A 16,778-nucleotide genomic window follows, 5' to 3' on the forward strand; every position below is an offset into this window, starting at 1 on the left:
GCAATAGGTGGAACCAAGACTTTTTTCCATTGTGCTGTCTTTTGAACGCTACGGGGCGGTTTCCCGGACAGGGCTTAAAGGGGACATTTCACAAGACTTATTTTAGATGTAAAATAAATCTTTGGTTTCCCCAAAGTACGTATGTGAAGTTTTAGCTCAAAATACCCCACATGTCATTTATTATAACATGTTAAAATTGCCACTTTGTTGGTGTGAGCAAAAATGTTCCCTTTTTTTGGGTGTGTCCTTTTAAATGCAAATTAGCTGATCTCTGCACTAAATGGCAGTGCAGATGGTTGAATAGTGCAGATTAAGGAGCCAGTTACTGGCTTGATATTTTTCACATTTTCTAGGTTGATAGAAGGACTGAGGGACCCAATTATAGCACTAAAACATGGGAAGAAGTCAGATTTTCATGATATGTCCCCTTTATGCTGGGTTCACACCAGACGCATTTGAGGCATCAAATTCGTGTCTACCGAACGTAGTTGGACACTTGAACATTTTGAGTGTACGTACTTCATTCGTGCGTGAAAGCCACATGTGAAATTCTAGTCATCAAGACCTTCACACAGAAATCTGCGTCATGGAAGGGGCATCTGTGGCTCGCTTCCTGTTATCATGTCACTACTAGAGCAAGCTCCTTCCGCGCGTTTTTCCACCAAAATTCAGTCGGCAACGCTCAATTCGCGCGAATGATGCATATGATACATATTCGTGCCGCAAGACCTCCAGACGCATGTCAAGGCGTCTTTACATTGACTTCACATTGAAATCACTTGCTCTTGACGCCTCTACCATGGCTGGTGTGAACGCAGCAAGAAACTAGTCCCACACTAAAATGCATGTTTAAGGTTTTAAACTGACATATTTTAATGCATCATATATCAGTGTCATTCATTTGTCTCAAGATGCACAACCAGTATTGTTTTTTGTAAAAACTCTTAAATGTCCTAAATATAACAAAAGGCCTAGTCCAGGATTTATCTAAACCCTGTCTGGAAAACTGTCCATAAGGTTTTAAGATTTGTTGCAAATTTCAAGCAGATTTTGAAGATTTATTTAATTTGTCATGCCCCTTTTTTCTAAGCAGCGGCATATATTCATTTTTAATCCCTGCTTCTGGCTGACTCATCCCACTTCTGCTGATATCTGACTGCATTTCACCTGTTAGAATCTGAACATGGTGTAATAACACTGGTGTTATGCAGTGGTTTTTAATGTTTTGTACCCCTAAAATTTAACACGTACAAAATTGTTCCTTAAGGTACACAATTGGTCCTTATGGTATAATATTGTACCCCAAAAATGTGTTGTATGCCCATATTTACTTCCAAAAACTTTAGTCTCCAGATGCCTTCTTGACATTTGCAGATTACTGATGTTTCATGTACAAATATGCACACACATATACACTGAAGACACTATTACATACAATATTCATTATACACTATATCAGGGGTCTCCAACCTTTTTATGAGCAAGGGCTACCACAATGGATAAAACAATCTGGAGGGCTACTTTTTGATATAGTCTACTTAAACTTTTTTGTTTTACTTGTTTATTTTATTTTATTTGACTTGTTTATATGTTTTAGTATTGTTTAAAATTTTAACATACGTAAACCAAGCCAAGCTAATATAAAAAAATATGTAATGAATAAATATTACAGTTGAGACTATTAATAGAATGTGCTTTGGCGGGCACCTCACAGACTCTGTGCGGGCTACCTGGTGCCCGCGGGCACCACGTTGGTGACCCCTGCACTATACAGTACAATAATACAATACAATATACACAATATGTTTATACAACACAATACGTAGAGGATGACAAATGGATGTAAACGTGTGTGTGCTTACATGTATAAATTATATGTGCAAAAAATGTAAACATTGTGCAATTATGCAGAAAGTGGCAAGTGCTGAGCTAATACAGTTAATGTCTTGACCATGATGAATAACATTTTACCTAATGAAATATTGCACAGTACCTACACTAAGAGGCAGTATGTGGATGTGATTGAGACCACTGGGTCCATGTGGTAGGTGGGGTGTTCAATAAAGTAACTGTGATTTTTTTGTTGAGTCTTGTTGTCTGGGCATACAGTGTTTTGTATGAACAGATGGCAGGAAGGTTAAGATGTTTTCTGCAGTACAGCTGAAGTACCTCACTGGACATCAGCTATTTAAGACATTACAGTATGTAAATCTAATAAATATGTCACAGACAGAAGAAGACATAACGGGTTAGATCGTTCACAAAGTTTATAAAAGTTTATGTGCAAGGGTACAGATGGCAGATGCAACAAGAAGGTCAGTAGACGAGAGAATTAGAGATTAATGTCACAATAAAAGGGAAGGAGTGATTGTCTTATCCGTCCTGACGTATTTCCAAGTGAAATGGCTTCTGAATTGAGACAAAAAGAGGGGGGCGGGACTTAAATTTGCCCATTGAGAATTGGTTGGATGTTGGGTCATGTCGCTATTCGCTAATTTTTTTCCTGGGACCTGTCATCCAGCTATTTCTCATGACCTGAGAGAGATCGCTTTGAGGAAAGGAAGAGATTTGCATTTTTGATTAAAGATTATGAAGGCACAGAAAAAATGAAGCTTACAGGTAAGTCATTTATAAAAAAACAAAAATTCCACAATATTGCAAAAACGTTTTTATAAAACGGCCCGTTCTGGTCCTTCATTCTGATTGGTTGAAACGCTGTCTAAGCCATGATAAAATACCCCGGTAACCCCACGGTTCAGACCACATTACATAAGTATCACTGCGCCACTGTTGCTGTGTACTGATTTATGAAAATAAACACCACAGTCTTTAATCATATTTTAAATTTTTCTACAATTGCACAATAAACGCCGATATACAGATAAATGTCAATAAATATTGTTGAGTCATCTCGTCAATAAAGAGAAAACGCTTCTTTTTATTGTTCTTTAACCTCAAATTCATATTTCCACTATTATCCACTAGATGGCGATCTTACCCAACTTAAACACTGATGCATTCAGTCAACACTAAAAACACTGTGTAAGTTTTGATGAGGCTCTGAATCTGATCTCTTACAAAACTTCTTCACAAGCCGCTTTTAGCTTAAAATTTGAGAGGTGATAAGAGAACAAATGAAGGTAGGATGACACTTTTTTTAAAGCGGTGCGTCTGTTCTTTCATTTGATATAATTTATGTTTATTTAAAGAAGATAATTTTTCTGGAAGGCATTAAACTAAAACTGGGTGGCAACATAAAAAAACACTGACGGGGAAAGAGTTAAGCATGCTTTCAAGCTTATTTGATCATCACTTCAACCGTTGCATGATATAAATGTTAATGTATATTTTAGATTAATGTTGATTTATGAAAATACATACTACAGTCTTTAATCATATTTTCATTGTGTCTTTGCTGCGTCTGTGTTGGTTGGGAACTGCGCTCCGTTTCAGTCACACTTGATTCTGAGGAACTACTTTGTTTGGGCAGAATAGTTATATTTGTAATAATATAATTACAACATTTTTTTGTGTTTATTTAATGAAATCTTGCTATGCATATGAAGTAACCGTTTTATAAAATCAATGAGCCCCACGAAGCAGTGGTGTTACAGTGCATTTTATAACAGCTAAGAGGGTGCTTTGCGTAGTGCCTAACAACGCCCCTTAGCCGTTATAAAATGCACTGGTAACCCACTGCTTCTTGGGGCTTATTGCTTTATTAACCTCCTAAGACCCAAGCTTTAGTTTGTCCTTTTTTTCAGATTTCTTCCAGCTATTTTGGGGTTAAGACGAACCAATAAATAAAATAACCAAATATTTTTCTTTTAACATGAAGCAGTGTACTTGTCCATGTTTGTGTAAAACAGGTTACAGTTACACAGAATTAAGTCTTAAGGTGCAAAAAAAAAAAAAAATTATGTCCATATCCAGGTCTTAGGAGGTTAATTTTAATTTCATTGTGACTTTAAACTTAACCAGTACAGTCAATTTGTTTTTGTTGGAGAGAATGAGTAGCAGTTCAGGAAGCAAGGCAGCTGATAATGTGCCGTGAGGAAGAAGATTCAGGTAAAGCAAGGCACGCACTGTGTGTTAGCCAAGGTCATGGTTTAAAAGCGCACACTCACATTGTATGAGTAAATCGAATGCGATGTAAAGCCCAAGCTCACGAACTGTGTGCTCACACTATACTGCAACTTGACTGCTCACACTGCATGTCTGAAATAAACATGCGAGACACACGAACCCAGGCGTGTGTTGCTGTGCCTGTTTAAAAAAAAAAACATGCCGTAGGCACTCTGGATTTTAGAGTGGGGAGTTTATTATATATGTGTGTAATATTTACACCTGTGTAGGCAGTTTGTATGCGTTTACCAGATGAAATTATCCTTAAATAATCCCTGACTGCATTACAGCAGAGTAGGTGGTGATATTTACAATAGATGTACGACGCCAAAAAAAGGTGTGTTCAATTAGAATTCGGGTGACGATGAACGAGTGGGTGGAGCTGGAGGGTCTGGTGTGGCAGATGGAGTTGCCTCTGTGATACAAAAATATCTACAATATTAGATAATACACAGTGCCGGCCTGAGCCTCTTGGGGGCCCTAAGCAGAATGTGTTTGGGGGCCCCCCTCCCACCACGCGGACACAAATGTCACGCTCTAATGTTACATTATAAATGAATACAGTGAGGTTAAATAATGAAAAAAACTATACTTAAATAAAATACTTTATTCTTCAATGTGTCATGTCATATTAACAGGCTATGGAATGTTAACATTGGCCAACAAGAAAAACCTCATCTGCTGCATCATCAGCTGTGGAGGCACTGACACTTGATGAAACATCAGGGGTGGGTAGAGTTGGTTGTGCTCCAAAGTACTTCAACAGTGTTCCTGAAAAAAATAGCATTGGATAAGTGCATAGTTGATCGAGCAGAATGAGTTTATTTGCTAATTTTTCATTACTTACACAACAAGCAATAAATAAATAAATATGAGGATAGCACTGTTACATCACTACCCACCATATAAATAAGATTGAAGTCTATTTTCATCACAGAAATCTCCCTACACAACATGGTATTGGTATATGTTCTCATAAAGTCCAATACCATCTCTTACCAAAGATCTTAGACAGAGAGCGCATGTGCTTTGCCTATGAAGCTGGAACGTTACCGATGTTGGAACGTTCACTTCAACACATACAGCAATGCTAGCTAGGGGTGTGATGGATCACAAAACTCACGGTTCGGATCACATTATGTTTTTTGAGGCACAGATCTGATCATTTTTCGGATCAGCAGAATAAGGGGTTGGAAAAACTAATAAAAAATGAGGAAATTACTTACAAACATTTATAAAAAAAAAAAAGTTGCACATTAAGTAAGGGCTAAAATTAGCATTAGGTACAGAAATCAAATCAAATGAATCATAACACTTTATTGTATGAATTAAATATAATTATTCTTCTTTAGAGCTACAGAAGTGATTTTCTCTTTGTCTTGGAAGGTTTGATTAACATTAATGACACAGACTTAAGTAGGTTAATTAAGGTTACTGTCTCTTTAAGAGAAGCACGGACATGGTTTCTGCCTAAACTATACATAAACCGTCCAAAGACATAAACAAATGTTTTTATTGGAAAAGAGTACTGTGGAGATCATTTTGTTTGTATGTGCCCTGTCAAGAACAGAAAGATTTTATGTTCGTCTCTCCATGTGTGCCCTACTAAGTGCACTTATATGCGGCGCGCTCACACAGACGGAAATACAGACGGCGGAGCATAAAACCGTTATGTTGTTTTCAGTGCTCTATTCCTCAAATATATGTTAATGGACTACAGTATGACACAAAATAGCGTAACTCTCTCTAAAGTTTAAACATCAAGTTTTAGTGTTCTGATCTCTGAAGGGAGCTGGGCTGGACAATTTAAACCGCATGGGCATTGGGCATGCAGAATACTGCTCACTTTAGCGCCTTTTTGCGGGATAAATTGTTTAAAATCACTTGAAATGTTAACTTTTGCAAGCCTTTGAAACACGTGCAAATGATAAACTTTCACTATTTAAGCGCATGCGAGCCGAACCGTGGGTCGATCACGGTCACGGATTAACGTCGATCTGTCACACCACTAACACAAATTAAACATACTGTATATAATCATGCAAACATACCTTTATCTTGCTCTTTTTTTCTCATCCTCGGTCCTTTTCTTTGTTCTCTTTTCGGCCCCAGAGGGATATATCCTTTTTTTGTGACATGTCAAATGGCTCATCATTGTTTACAGTGAGTGACGACGTCGTGCACTTGCGCGCTGACGCGCAGGTGGCGCAGGTGTCTATGTTGCGCCTGACTAAAACGCTAGCACTGCAGACACATAGTTGTCTGCAAATCAAAATTTTCTTGTCTTTAATTATTCATTTATAAATTCGTATTCATTCATTCATCCATTTATATTACCTGTTTAAGTTATTTAATTGTATAAAAAAAATATTTAAAAAAACGATTGGGGTGGGGGCCCCCTGGTGGCCAGCGGGGCCCTAAGCAGCCGCTTGGTTCGCTTATGCCTCGGGCCGGCCCTGATAATACAGCAGGCAAATGTTTATATAGTAGGGTATTAAAGACTGTGAGTTGTTATAGGCAGGACAGCATAGGTGTTTTATATGTCCCGTCCCTTTACAATCATTTCTTCAGTGTAATTCTGATAAAACTGCTGTTATTAAATTCTCATTATGAGCACACACAGAAATATTTTATTTGTTGCTATTTATTTAAAATTCAGCCCAGGCAGGTTTAGTTTAATGTTTATAAGCGCTATGTGTTATATAGGACTATTCTGTACCCTTGAGGCAGGCAATTTCATAACACACAGAAAAACACTACGGGTCTTGTTTGGTATTTCGGTGCAGTGTTAAGTGATATACGGCTATTTCTATCCACTAGGAGTCATTATGGAAACACTGTGGCTTGCTGGTTGATATGTCTCTTAATGTTAATGGTACAGTGGTATCAGTAATATGAACACTATGGAACCCACCATCAGCAGATAGACCAGCATGGCTTTATTGCCCATGTCAACAGTAATTTAAAAGTAGCTATCTTGTCCTTTTTATTACCTAGCTCCTATTGGTTCCCTCCCAGTTGAGTTAAGGGCACATACTTTCTTTAATATTGTTTATATTGTTTTAAATCACTCTTTAGGATTGCAATAAAAGATACAAGCACATGTGTGTACCCATTTCCATTCATTGACTGTGTGCATCATAAAGATGTTATGAATTTGGAAAGGCTGCTCATGAACAACACATCCTTGTGATGTTTTAGCTCCATGGAGGCTCTGAAACGTTGCTGTGAACATTTCTGTTTTTGAATATGTACAGTTAAAAGGTTTGGGAAACACTTTACAGTAAGGTTGAATTTGTTAAGATTAGTGCATTCACTAATCTTTGTTAATGTTAGTTAATGCCAATACAATTGTTTATGTGTGTTCATTTCTGTTGTATTTTTTCCCAAATGACTCATCTATGGGCTTCATTATTTTAAAAAAAATGTACAGGTATGTGCCCTCATAATCTTAAATCAAAAACGCAAATCTCCTCCCCTCCTCAAAATTATCTCTTTTTACTTCCGGTCATATGGTATGGAAGGTGGGCGGGGTCTCGAAAGAGATCGCAGCAATTAGCAAATGTCAACATGACCCAACTTTAAACAATCCAATTAATTCTCGATGGATGAATTTAAGTCCATCCCTACCTTTTTTCATTTCTGAAGCCGTTTCACTTGGATATACATCATCATGGGGAAAATAAGTCAATCGCTACTTTTGTTTCATGGCGACCTTAACATAAACCAAGTTAAATAAATGCTCTAAAGGTATTGTCCATTGTTATTGTACTTCAGTTTAGCTAATGTGTTGGTAACAATTACAACCTTATTCACTTTTGATAATTTAACGACGGAAAAATGGTTTGTGCGCCAAGCACACAGTGTAATAGGGTTATTTATATTCTTGTAATGGGTAATGGGTTTGACTTGAATGTAATGTGCAATAAACCAATAAAGCCCGATTTATAGTCGTGCATAAGCTCTACGCCGTAGGTTACTACGTGGACCGCAAGTGCTGTGATTGGTCCACCAGAACCCCTCCTGTCAGGTAAAAAAAACTGCGTCATAGGTTTTCCGTTTGCGACGGTGAAAACAAAGATGAGGTAAGTTGAGGAGTGATTTAACTCAAATTGCAACAAATGTCACTGTTTATTTACTTCCATCATTGCTGGTCTTTTCAAATCATACACAACAAGTTGCTGTTTCTTATTCGTTTGTGGGTTAACTTGCCAACCTTCTTCTTCTTTGATGGTCACGCTGCTACTGTGGTTACAAGTGTGGTTAATGCCTACCAGCAGTCTGCGCGTGTGTTTGCACGTCGACGCGGACGACAACGAGAAAGTATAAATGAAAAGCGACACTGAACCTACGCTGTATGACCTACGCACAACTATAATGAGCCCTTAAGAGTCTCACCTCTAATCTCTCATTGCTGTAAATGTATGGATAGCCTACATAATCAGTATAATCGCAAGGAATAATTTACAAATATGCAAGAAAAGGTTTGTACTCTAAAATTACTTTATTTGTAACAAATTGGAGAATTTACAAAAGTGTGGAGAGCCGAAACGTTTCATCACTCGGACAGCGCCGTGAGTGTTTTGCATTACCTAAAAATGGTTCTCATCTCAGTATATCCACAGGTACAGAGTCATCATATACAATAAATCTGTGGGGTAGCATTAAAAAACATTCTAATGCAAACATTCAAAAATAGATGCAATATTTGCATTTGTTTAAAGCAATACATTTAATTACTTAAAAGGTTACAGGTAAAGCTGCTCTTTACACCTCTTTACATGTCTCATTATCGGTCCTCATTTATGTCCAAGAGACTCAATAATAATCTTTTACATTCAATCCTTTAATCTTTCATATTTAAAAGTGTTTTTGTGTTGCTGCGCATCCATGTGTGTGATAAGCAAAGCGTGTTGTCCTCCAGTTTATAGGCACATATTACTAATGCACTCATTAAATAACAAAAAACATATTGCGCCATTAACTTTAGACTTTAGACTAGGTTTTTGTTGGTCAATGACGTAGTCTATTTTAGTTGCCTCAAAAAAGCTACGCGCCAACAATGCGCCCAAACCCACCTCGTTTTCAGACCAAAACACCCATGGGCGCAAAAGGGGGCGCAAATGCATTTGCTATTTAAACAACGTGGCGTTAAACGTGAAAATGATAATTGCGCAGGGTGGAAACTAGCAAAAGACACTTGCATCGCGCATTGCGCCGGGTGTATGATAGGACCCTAAGTGTTACCAAAATATATATATTTTACACACATCTATCTTTTTGCTTCATAAGACATTTATTAACCCAACGGAGTGTGGATTTTTCTGTAATGTACAAAAGTGTAAAAACATTTTGAGTACTATAGATTTGCATTTTATTGACCAAAAGCAATAAGATGTTTTTCTAAATATCTTTCTTTGAGATTAGCAGAAGAAATAAATAAATAATCTCATTCATTCCAGTGAAACTTTGGCTTTTGCCTGTGAAACGAGCGACAGGTAGTGGGCGTGTCCAGCGACATGGCTGCATCCGAAGCTCTAAAGCTCCAAGACATGAAGGCATCAAGGCACGTCCGAAACCAATGTTTGGTTTACTTCCTGTCTCCTGAGATACCTTTACCATATTTTCCCACAATTCTATGCAGTCGTAGCCTTGTGGTTAGAGAGTCTGGCTTGTAAACCAAAAGTTTCCGGTTTGACTTTCACAGCTGGCAGGGTGTGACTATGGTGGCCTTGAGCAAAGCACCTTAACCCCCATTGCTCCCTGGGTGCTGTGGGGATAGCTACCCACTGCTCTGGGTGTGTATGTGTTCACTACTTATTGGGATGGGTTAAATGCAGAGGTCACATTTTGGGTATGCATTGCAGCTCACTAAGCTTCTGGACGCAGCTAAAGAAGAGACATTTTTTACTTCATACAAATAATGAGTGACTATCAGGAGCAACTATCCAATGGGAGTAAAGTCAGTGGAGTCATGCCATCCATGTTTACGGTTGTTACTATGACAACTAGTATTACTAGTGCCTTCTTATGTCATAACAGAAAGAGATGAACAGCACCGAGTGATAAAGTTGCCGGTGTAAACAGGGCTTTAATATTGAAAAGCCAGTTTAGTGATCAACTACCATTGTGATTTTTGAAGTCAGGGTTTAGTGAATAATACCTGGTCAATGGAAATAAAGCTTTTAGGGTTTATATCACGATTCAGATATCACTGGTGACCCACTATTTGCACTCTCAGCTGAAGCATACATTATTTAATGTCCAGGTCTATTACTGCTTAAATCCACACTCAGACTCCATAGGACTTATCTGAGACAACACAAGATGAAAATGAGGTGTGTCACTGGTTATAAGTCTGAGCAAGAAAACCTCACGTTGATGATTTCCTGGTAAAGGGAAATGCTGTCGACTGTAGTGTATTTTATGACCACTTCCATCTTCCATTATTGGATAAAGAGAACTCATTCCACAAATAACACTGCACAAAACTCTGTACTGCATCACTATGCTCATATTAAAAAAAATAACACGAGACAAATTCAATATAAACACTGACAGTAGTTACGACTATGATTATTTTGTGCTTCAGCAACTATAATGACCTATTTCATTTTTTATTTCATAATTTTATCACCTTTTACAATACCCCCGCATCATTTCTGTGCTTCATATCCTAGTACAGCACTGTTGTAAGTGTACAGAAAATTTATGACTGAGTTTAAAATAAAGGAATAAAATCATAAGAGAGAAATGAGAAGATCAGAGATTACTGCAGCACTGACTCCACTGTTTGTCTGTCTGCATGGATGCATTGTCTTTTCTGAAACTAAATCCAAACCTCCAGGACCTTTAGAGCATTGTTAGCAGTTATCTTACATTTTTTCCACTACAGCTGAATTTCTAATGAGTTTCTCTGACTGTAAACCATAGGCTAATTAAAACCTGACCTGCCCAAAAAGCCTTATCAGCACAAATCCTTTCCAGTGGGTGGATTTATACTAGGCAATACAATCTCACACCCAGACAGGAGAGAAATGTTAGATCACTATATATAGGGAAAGTGGCAAAGAACAGAAAAAGGAGATTTTTGATTAGATCCTATCACATGTACTTGAGAAGCATATTGCAGAGTACACACTAAAAATGTCGGGGTTATTTTTGGCCCATAATTGGTAAATATTGGACAGAACACAGCGCTGGGTTAATATTGACCCAATGCTGGGTTGTTATACTCTGTGGTTGCATAACATCAACCCAACATTGGGTCATTTTTACCCAGCACGGGGTCATTTATAAACCAGCGGTGTTTTGTTCAATATTCACCCATTATGGGCCAAAAACTACTAAACCGCCTATAAAACGTGTTTAAGAAAATAGTGTGTTTGCATGATATTTTTAATATTTGATGTTATTTCAAACCCATATTACACTCACCTAAGGATTATTAGGAACACCTGTTCAATTTCTCATTAATGCAATTATCTAATCAACCAATCACATGGCAGTTGCTTCAATGCATTTAGGGGTGTGGTCCTGGTCAAGACAATCTCCTGAACTCCAAACTGAATGCCAGAATGGGAAAGAAAGGTGATTTAAGCAATTTTGAGCGTGGCATGGTTGTTGGTGCCAGACGGGCCAGTCTGAGTATTTCAAAATCTGCTCAGTTACTGAGATTTTCACGCACAACCATTTCTAGAGTTTACAAAGAATGGTGTGAAAAGGGAAAAACATCCTGTATGCGCAGTCCTGTGGGCAAAGATGCCTTGTTGATGCTAGAGGTCAGAGGAGAATGAACCGACTGATTCAAGCTGATAGAAGACCAACTTTGACTGAAATAACCACTCGTTACAACCGAAAGGTAAAAGTGGAACCTTGTTACCACTGTGCAGGCTTCGTGCCCTGAATGTGCATCTCACGAATCTCCATCAACTGCAAGATGCTATCCTATCAATATGGACCAAAATTTCTAAAGAATGCTTTCAGCACCTTGTTGAATCAATGCCACGTAGAATTAAGGCAGTTCTGAAGGTGAAAGGTGGCCAAACACAGTATTAGTATGGTGTTCTTAATAATCCTTTAGGTGAGTGTATATGCTATATGTCTAAGTTTTCTAAAGTTATTTTTGAGAGCTTTGTTTGATAAAATGGACCAACATCAATATACTCATTCATAAGCTTTCTGTCCTTTTCTGTATTATGATTGAAAAATAACATTCTTATGCACAGTGTCACTAATGCAAAATGTCACCTCAGTCTCTTTCTGCTGTCTGTGGGAATTGAACCGACAACCTCCGGGTTACAAGCCTGACTCTTTAATTACTAAGCCACAATGGTTGCACAATAGGAAATTGTAAATCTCAGCTTCTCTGCGAAAGTTTTGTACCTTTATTTATTTGGGCTACTTAAAGCCATAACCATGTCTTGACATAGATATAAACCTAATTTATACAACAGTTCTTTCTGGTTCTCGAATCTGATTGGCTAAGAGCTATGCAATATTTTACTGATAACGGCACTGTAACCGCTTCACCTTTCGTATCATTCCGCCACCTAGTGAATGAAGGTCCTAAACAGGCTCATCTCTGAATGGAAAAACACAGACGCCCTGTTTTTAAACACTCTCCGTGTGTCTTATTAGTTCACTAGCTCATAAATCAGTCTGTGAATCCCCATTCGGAAGTTATTATTCCGTCAAAGATCAGCGCTCTTGGATGTTACGTTAAAGTTAATGGGAGTAATGTCTTTTCACATCGTGTGGACGATTAACACTTGGAAAGAGGAATATAAACACTCATTTTTTTCTGGAGCTATATCTCTTATCAGAACGCGAAAACACCGTGGAACTGCAGGTAAGCACTGCAGCTTTTAAATGTGGAGATTGATCATTTACTTTATCACGACGTGACTATTAAAACATGTTATGGGATATCGCCACTGATATATTTATAAGCAGCATGCAAAAACATCTCTCTGACACTTATAAAAAACGTTTTATATAGTACTGACAAGAACAAAGTCTAATAATAACCGAGTGCTCGTACTGCGTTAAGATGAAATGGGAAACCAATAGTAACATTATATTAGTATAGTTTTATTAACTTTTACCTCGCGCCAAAACAAAAACAACACAAAAGACACTAAATATGAATAAGAAAACAAGTAATAGTTTCATCATGACACCAAATACTGCTGATTTGATCTCATTTTGACCATCAAAAACAAACAAAGGCCAACATGAGAGCCAGGGAATCCCTGTCAGAGATGTAGCCCAGAGAGGGCGGTGGTCAGCGGGGCGAGTGAACGCTGACGTCCGATCATGCTTTGGTTCTCATACGTACCGAATCTCACTAAGCAAACGTTCAAACAGGCGCTATCTTTACTAATCGACTGCAGATTTAAATATAATACATATATATTCTCGACTGAACTAATCTTAAAACTACACTTTGTGACCAAGAAACGTTAATATAAAGAAACGCCAATCCGTCCATTGAGTTAATATGAGATTCAAAGCAGCCGAAAGTTTTACCTGTCATTCTGGCCGCCCTCAAATCCGTGTCGGAAGAAGTAGTTCTCAAACAAAGAGGCTTTTAAAATTACTCCGTTGTTGTTTTCTAGTTTTTGTTTTTCAAACGTGTGCCGTCGTCCGTCGAACTGTTGAATAAAAGCAATATCGCTCTCGGAGTCGTGTGATATAGCTTTGTATCATCACGGCTGTGATTGCCTCCTCTGGCCTAATCACAGCCGTGATGATATAGAGCTATATCACGCTCCTACTCGAGCGATATTGCTTAAGTATAAAATACTGTGTAGAAACCATCCTAAATTTTAAACAATACCGTTTATGTTCTATGTTATTTGCGACTGCAACTATATATACAATAGTAGGCTACTTAACATTTCAATGTTTATATTCTCTGTTTACTAGAACATGGTTACACCATTTCTTACCTACACACTGTCCACACCAGACACGATGCGGCTGCAAGTACATGACAAAATCAATCAAAAACCACAGCCTTCAAGTACTTCAATAGCAACAGAATGGATAAGTCATAAATATTACAACATTAAAAAACATGATTAAAAATACAAAGTGAGTTCCCTAAAACAATCTTGGTCATGAAGCCTTTGTTGTTTGTAGTAAGACTGCAAAATGGGAACACAAAACTATAAAATTAAACTCACTTTAGAGACGTTTAACATAATATAAAGAACACTGATAAAAATGATTTACTGAATCTGCTTAATTAAAAAATGTGGTTGCACGCATTTACCTAAATTACCTAGGTTTATTTATTAAGCCAACATCTGTTCTGTCCAATGCTAGGTTAAAAATAACCCAGCAGAATTTAGAATGTTATTTCACGGCTATTTACCTCATAAGTAAGGTAAGGAACATAAAGATTGATTTGAAATATTTTATTTGCTTATTTTTTACGAATGCAGACCGTCCGTGAGGAAAACACAATTACTTTCGGTTTTAAGATAACACCTTCAAATGTCACAAACACACTATTTGGTTTAATCATTTATAAATATAAAATGCTGCATATGTTATTAAAAGACATATTTATATTTATATTTCTGTAATATTAAACTGTACCAATAAAAATTATTTGCAGAATCTGGGTTACTAGTGTTACGATGAAAAACAGACAGATAGATCCCAGAGCAGATGACAAATGATATTTATTAAATGAAATATAATGTATTCAGTAGCACGTCTGGGCGCAAAGGCCACTCCGAGGCAGACGGCAAAAGGAAACCACACACACACTGGGCTTCAGAGATAGTCCACACACGTCCGGGCAACCGCCACACTTAGGCGAACGGTGGGTGAGAGAGAGAAGATCACAAGCCACAGCAGGAGAGATCCACAGCTCGCTAGGGCACAACGCCAACTCGTCAGGCGAGCGAGATGATCCTGAGGCGGGCAGAGAGAGAGAGAGCGTTAGAGGTGCTGTGAGCCGACAGAAGCTGGACAGCTCCCCAGGCGTGGGACCGCCCAACAGGACAGCGACAGAGCTGCAGAGGAAATCCTTAGATCGCTGAAGGAAAGGCAGTCTATGAGCAGCGGACGAGAAAGCGGAGATCAGCAGATGACAGAAACAGGAATCCAAAATCTACGGGTAGCAGATAGCACAGATTAAACGGGGCAAAAATAAAACTGACAAGGTAAACTGGGAACTAGACAGGACAAGACTTGAATCTAGCAGCGCTAGAAACCGGCGAGCACATACTAAGACGGACTTGCAAAGAACACTAAAACACACAGGGATTAAATACTGAATCGAATGGCCATGAAATGCATAGCAGGTGAGTGGCGCAGGTGCAACAGATAACACTGATTACACCCGTGACTGAAACGCGCACATGAAACTATAAACACAAAACACCAACACAGAGAAACCAAAAATAAAGCAGTCAATGAAACCAAAGTCATAACAGGACCCCCCCCACGACCGCCACCAGGCTGTCCAAGGGAGGGCTCACCTCGTCGCCGACGGAAGTCCACAATCAGGTCAGGGTCCAGGATGTCCCGGGCCGGTACCCAACACCTCTCCTCCGGACCATAACCCTCCCAATCCACTAAATACTGAAACCCCCTGCCCCGCCGACGCACATCTAAAAGGGATTTAACAGTAAAAACTGGGGCACCGTCCAAAAGCTGCGGGGTGGGAGGGGTGGGAGCAGAAGGGACAGGGTTAAGGGGAGAAAAAAACACAGGTTTCAGTTTAGACACATGAAAAACTGGATGAACCCGACCGAGAGCAGGAGGCAATCTGAGCTTAACCGTCACCGGGTTAATAACCTTTTCAATACTGTATGGCCCAAGGAAGCGAGGTGCCAACTTGCGAGATGGCCCTCGGAGAGACAGATCCTTGGAAGAAAGCCATACCTTCTGCCCACAAATAAAGCGGGGCGCGGGTCTACGGTGACGATCAGCCGCGGCTTTGGTCCGTCTGGAGGTCCTGAGTAAAGTACTTCTAGCCCTCCTCCAGGTGCGTCTGCAACGTCGAACAAAGGCTAGCGCAGACGGGACCACCGCATCGAGTTCTTGATCTGGGAAAAGAGGGGGCTGAAAACCCATGGAAGCTTCAAACGGAGACATCTTATGGGATGAAACAGGAAGAGAGTTATGTGCATATTCTACCCAGGGTAACTGTTGGCACCAAGAGCTCGGATATTGAGATGTCAGACAGCGGAGCGCACGACTAAGATCCTGGTTAGCCCGTTCACATTGCCCGTTGGTCTGTGGGTGATAACCTGAGGACAAGCTGGCTGTGGAGCCGATCTGTCTACAGAACTCTTGCCAAAAACGGGAGATAAATTGGGGACCCCTGTCAGAAACCACGTCCAAGGGCAGACCATGTAAGCGAAAGACGTGTTCTATCATAATCTGAGCCGTTTCCTTGGCAGAGGGGAGCTTGGGCAGAGGGACAAAATGCGCTGCTTTAGAGAAGCGATCGACAATGGTCAAAATTACAGTGTTACCTCTAGAACTGGGTAAATTGGTAACAAAATCAATGGCTATATGAGACCAGGGACGGGAAGGGACAGATAAGGGCTTAAGCAGACCTACTGGGGCTTGATGAGAAGCCTTATTGCGGGCACAAACCTGACAGGCTAACACAAACTGTCTGACAT

At 39.2% G+C, this 16,778-nt stretch overlaps 1 protein-coding gene and 1 long non-coding RNA gene across 2 annotated transcripts; both read right to left on the reverse strand.

Moving 5' to 3' along the window:
• Positions 1-4,714: 4,714 nt before the first annotated feature.
• LOC129437364 (uncharacterized) lies at positions 4,715-6,581 on the reverse strand. The gene is made up of 2 exons (XR_008642248.2): positions 6,177-6,581; positions 4,715-4,896 (listed from the first exon to the last, which is right to left on the reverse strand). It is a non-coding gene; the product is annotated as an uncharacterized lncRNA (long non-coding RNA).
• Positions 6,582-14,801: 8,220 nt separating this feature from the next.
• On the reverse strand, positions 14,802-16,476 carry LOC141361581 (uncharacterized). The gene is made up of 2 exons (XM_073863100.1): positions 15,624-16,476; positions 14,802-15,054 (listed from the first exon to the last, which is right to left on the reverse strand). Exons 1-2 carry the CDS (start codon positions 16,240-16,242, stop codon positions 14,843-14,845), a joined length of 831 nt encoding a protein of 276 aa, XP_073719201.1. The 5' UTR covers positions 16,243-16,476; the 3' UTR covers positions 14,802-14,842.
• Between the last annotated feature and the right edge of the window lie 302 nt (positions 16,477-16,778).

This window comes from Misgurnus anguillicaudatus, chromosome 24 (assembly GCF_027580225.2).
Source record: "Misgurnus anguillicaudatus chromosome 24, ASM2758022v2, whole genome shotgun sequence".
Taxonomy (NCBI): domain Eukaryota; kingdom Metazoa; phylum Chordata; class Actinopteri; order Cypriniformes; family Cobitidae; genus Misgurnus; species Misgurnus anguillicaudatus.

What these genes read in the sequence shown, in the direction of transcription:
- LOC141361581 (XM_073863100.1), bottom strand. Translation starts at nt 16,242, where the DNA reads ATGTCTCCGTTTGAAGCTTCCATGGGTTTTCAGCCCCCTCTTTTCCCA. An exon ending in GGACTTCCGTCGGCGACGAG is followed by an intron (nt 15,055 to 15,623) that starts GTGAGCCCTCCC and finishes TGCCCGCCTCAG; the next exon opens with GATCATCTCGCTCGCCTGAC.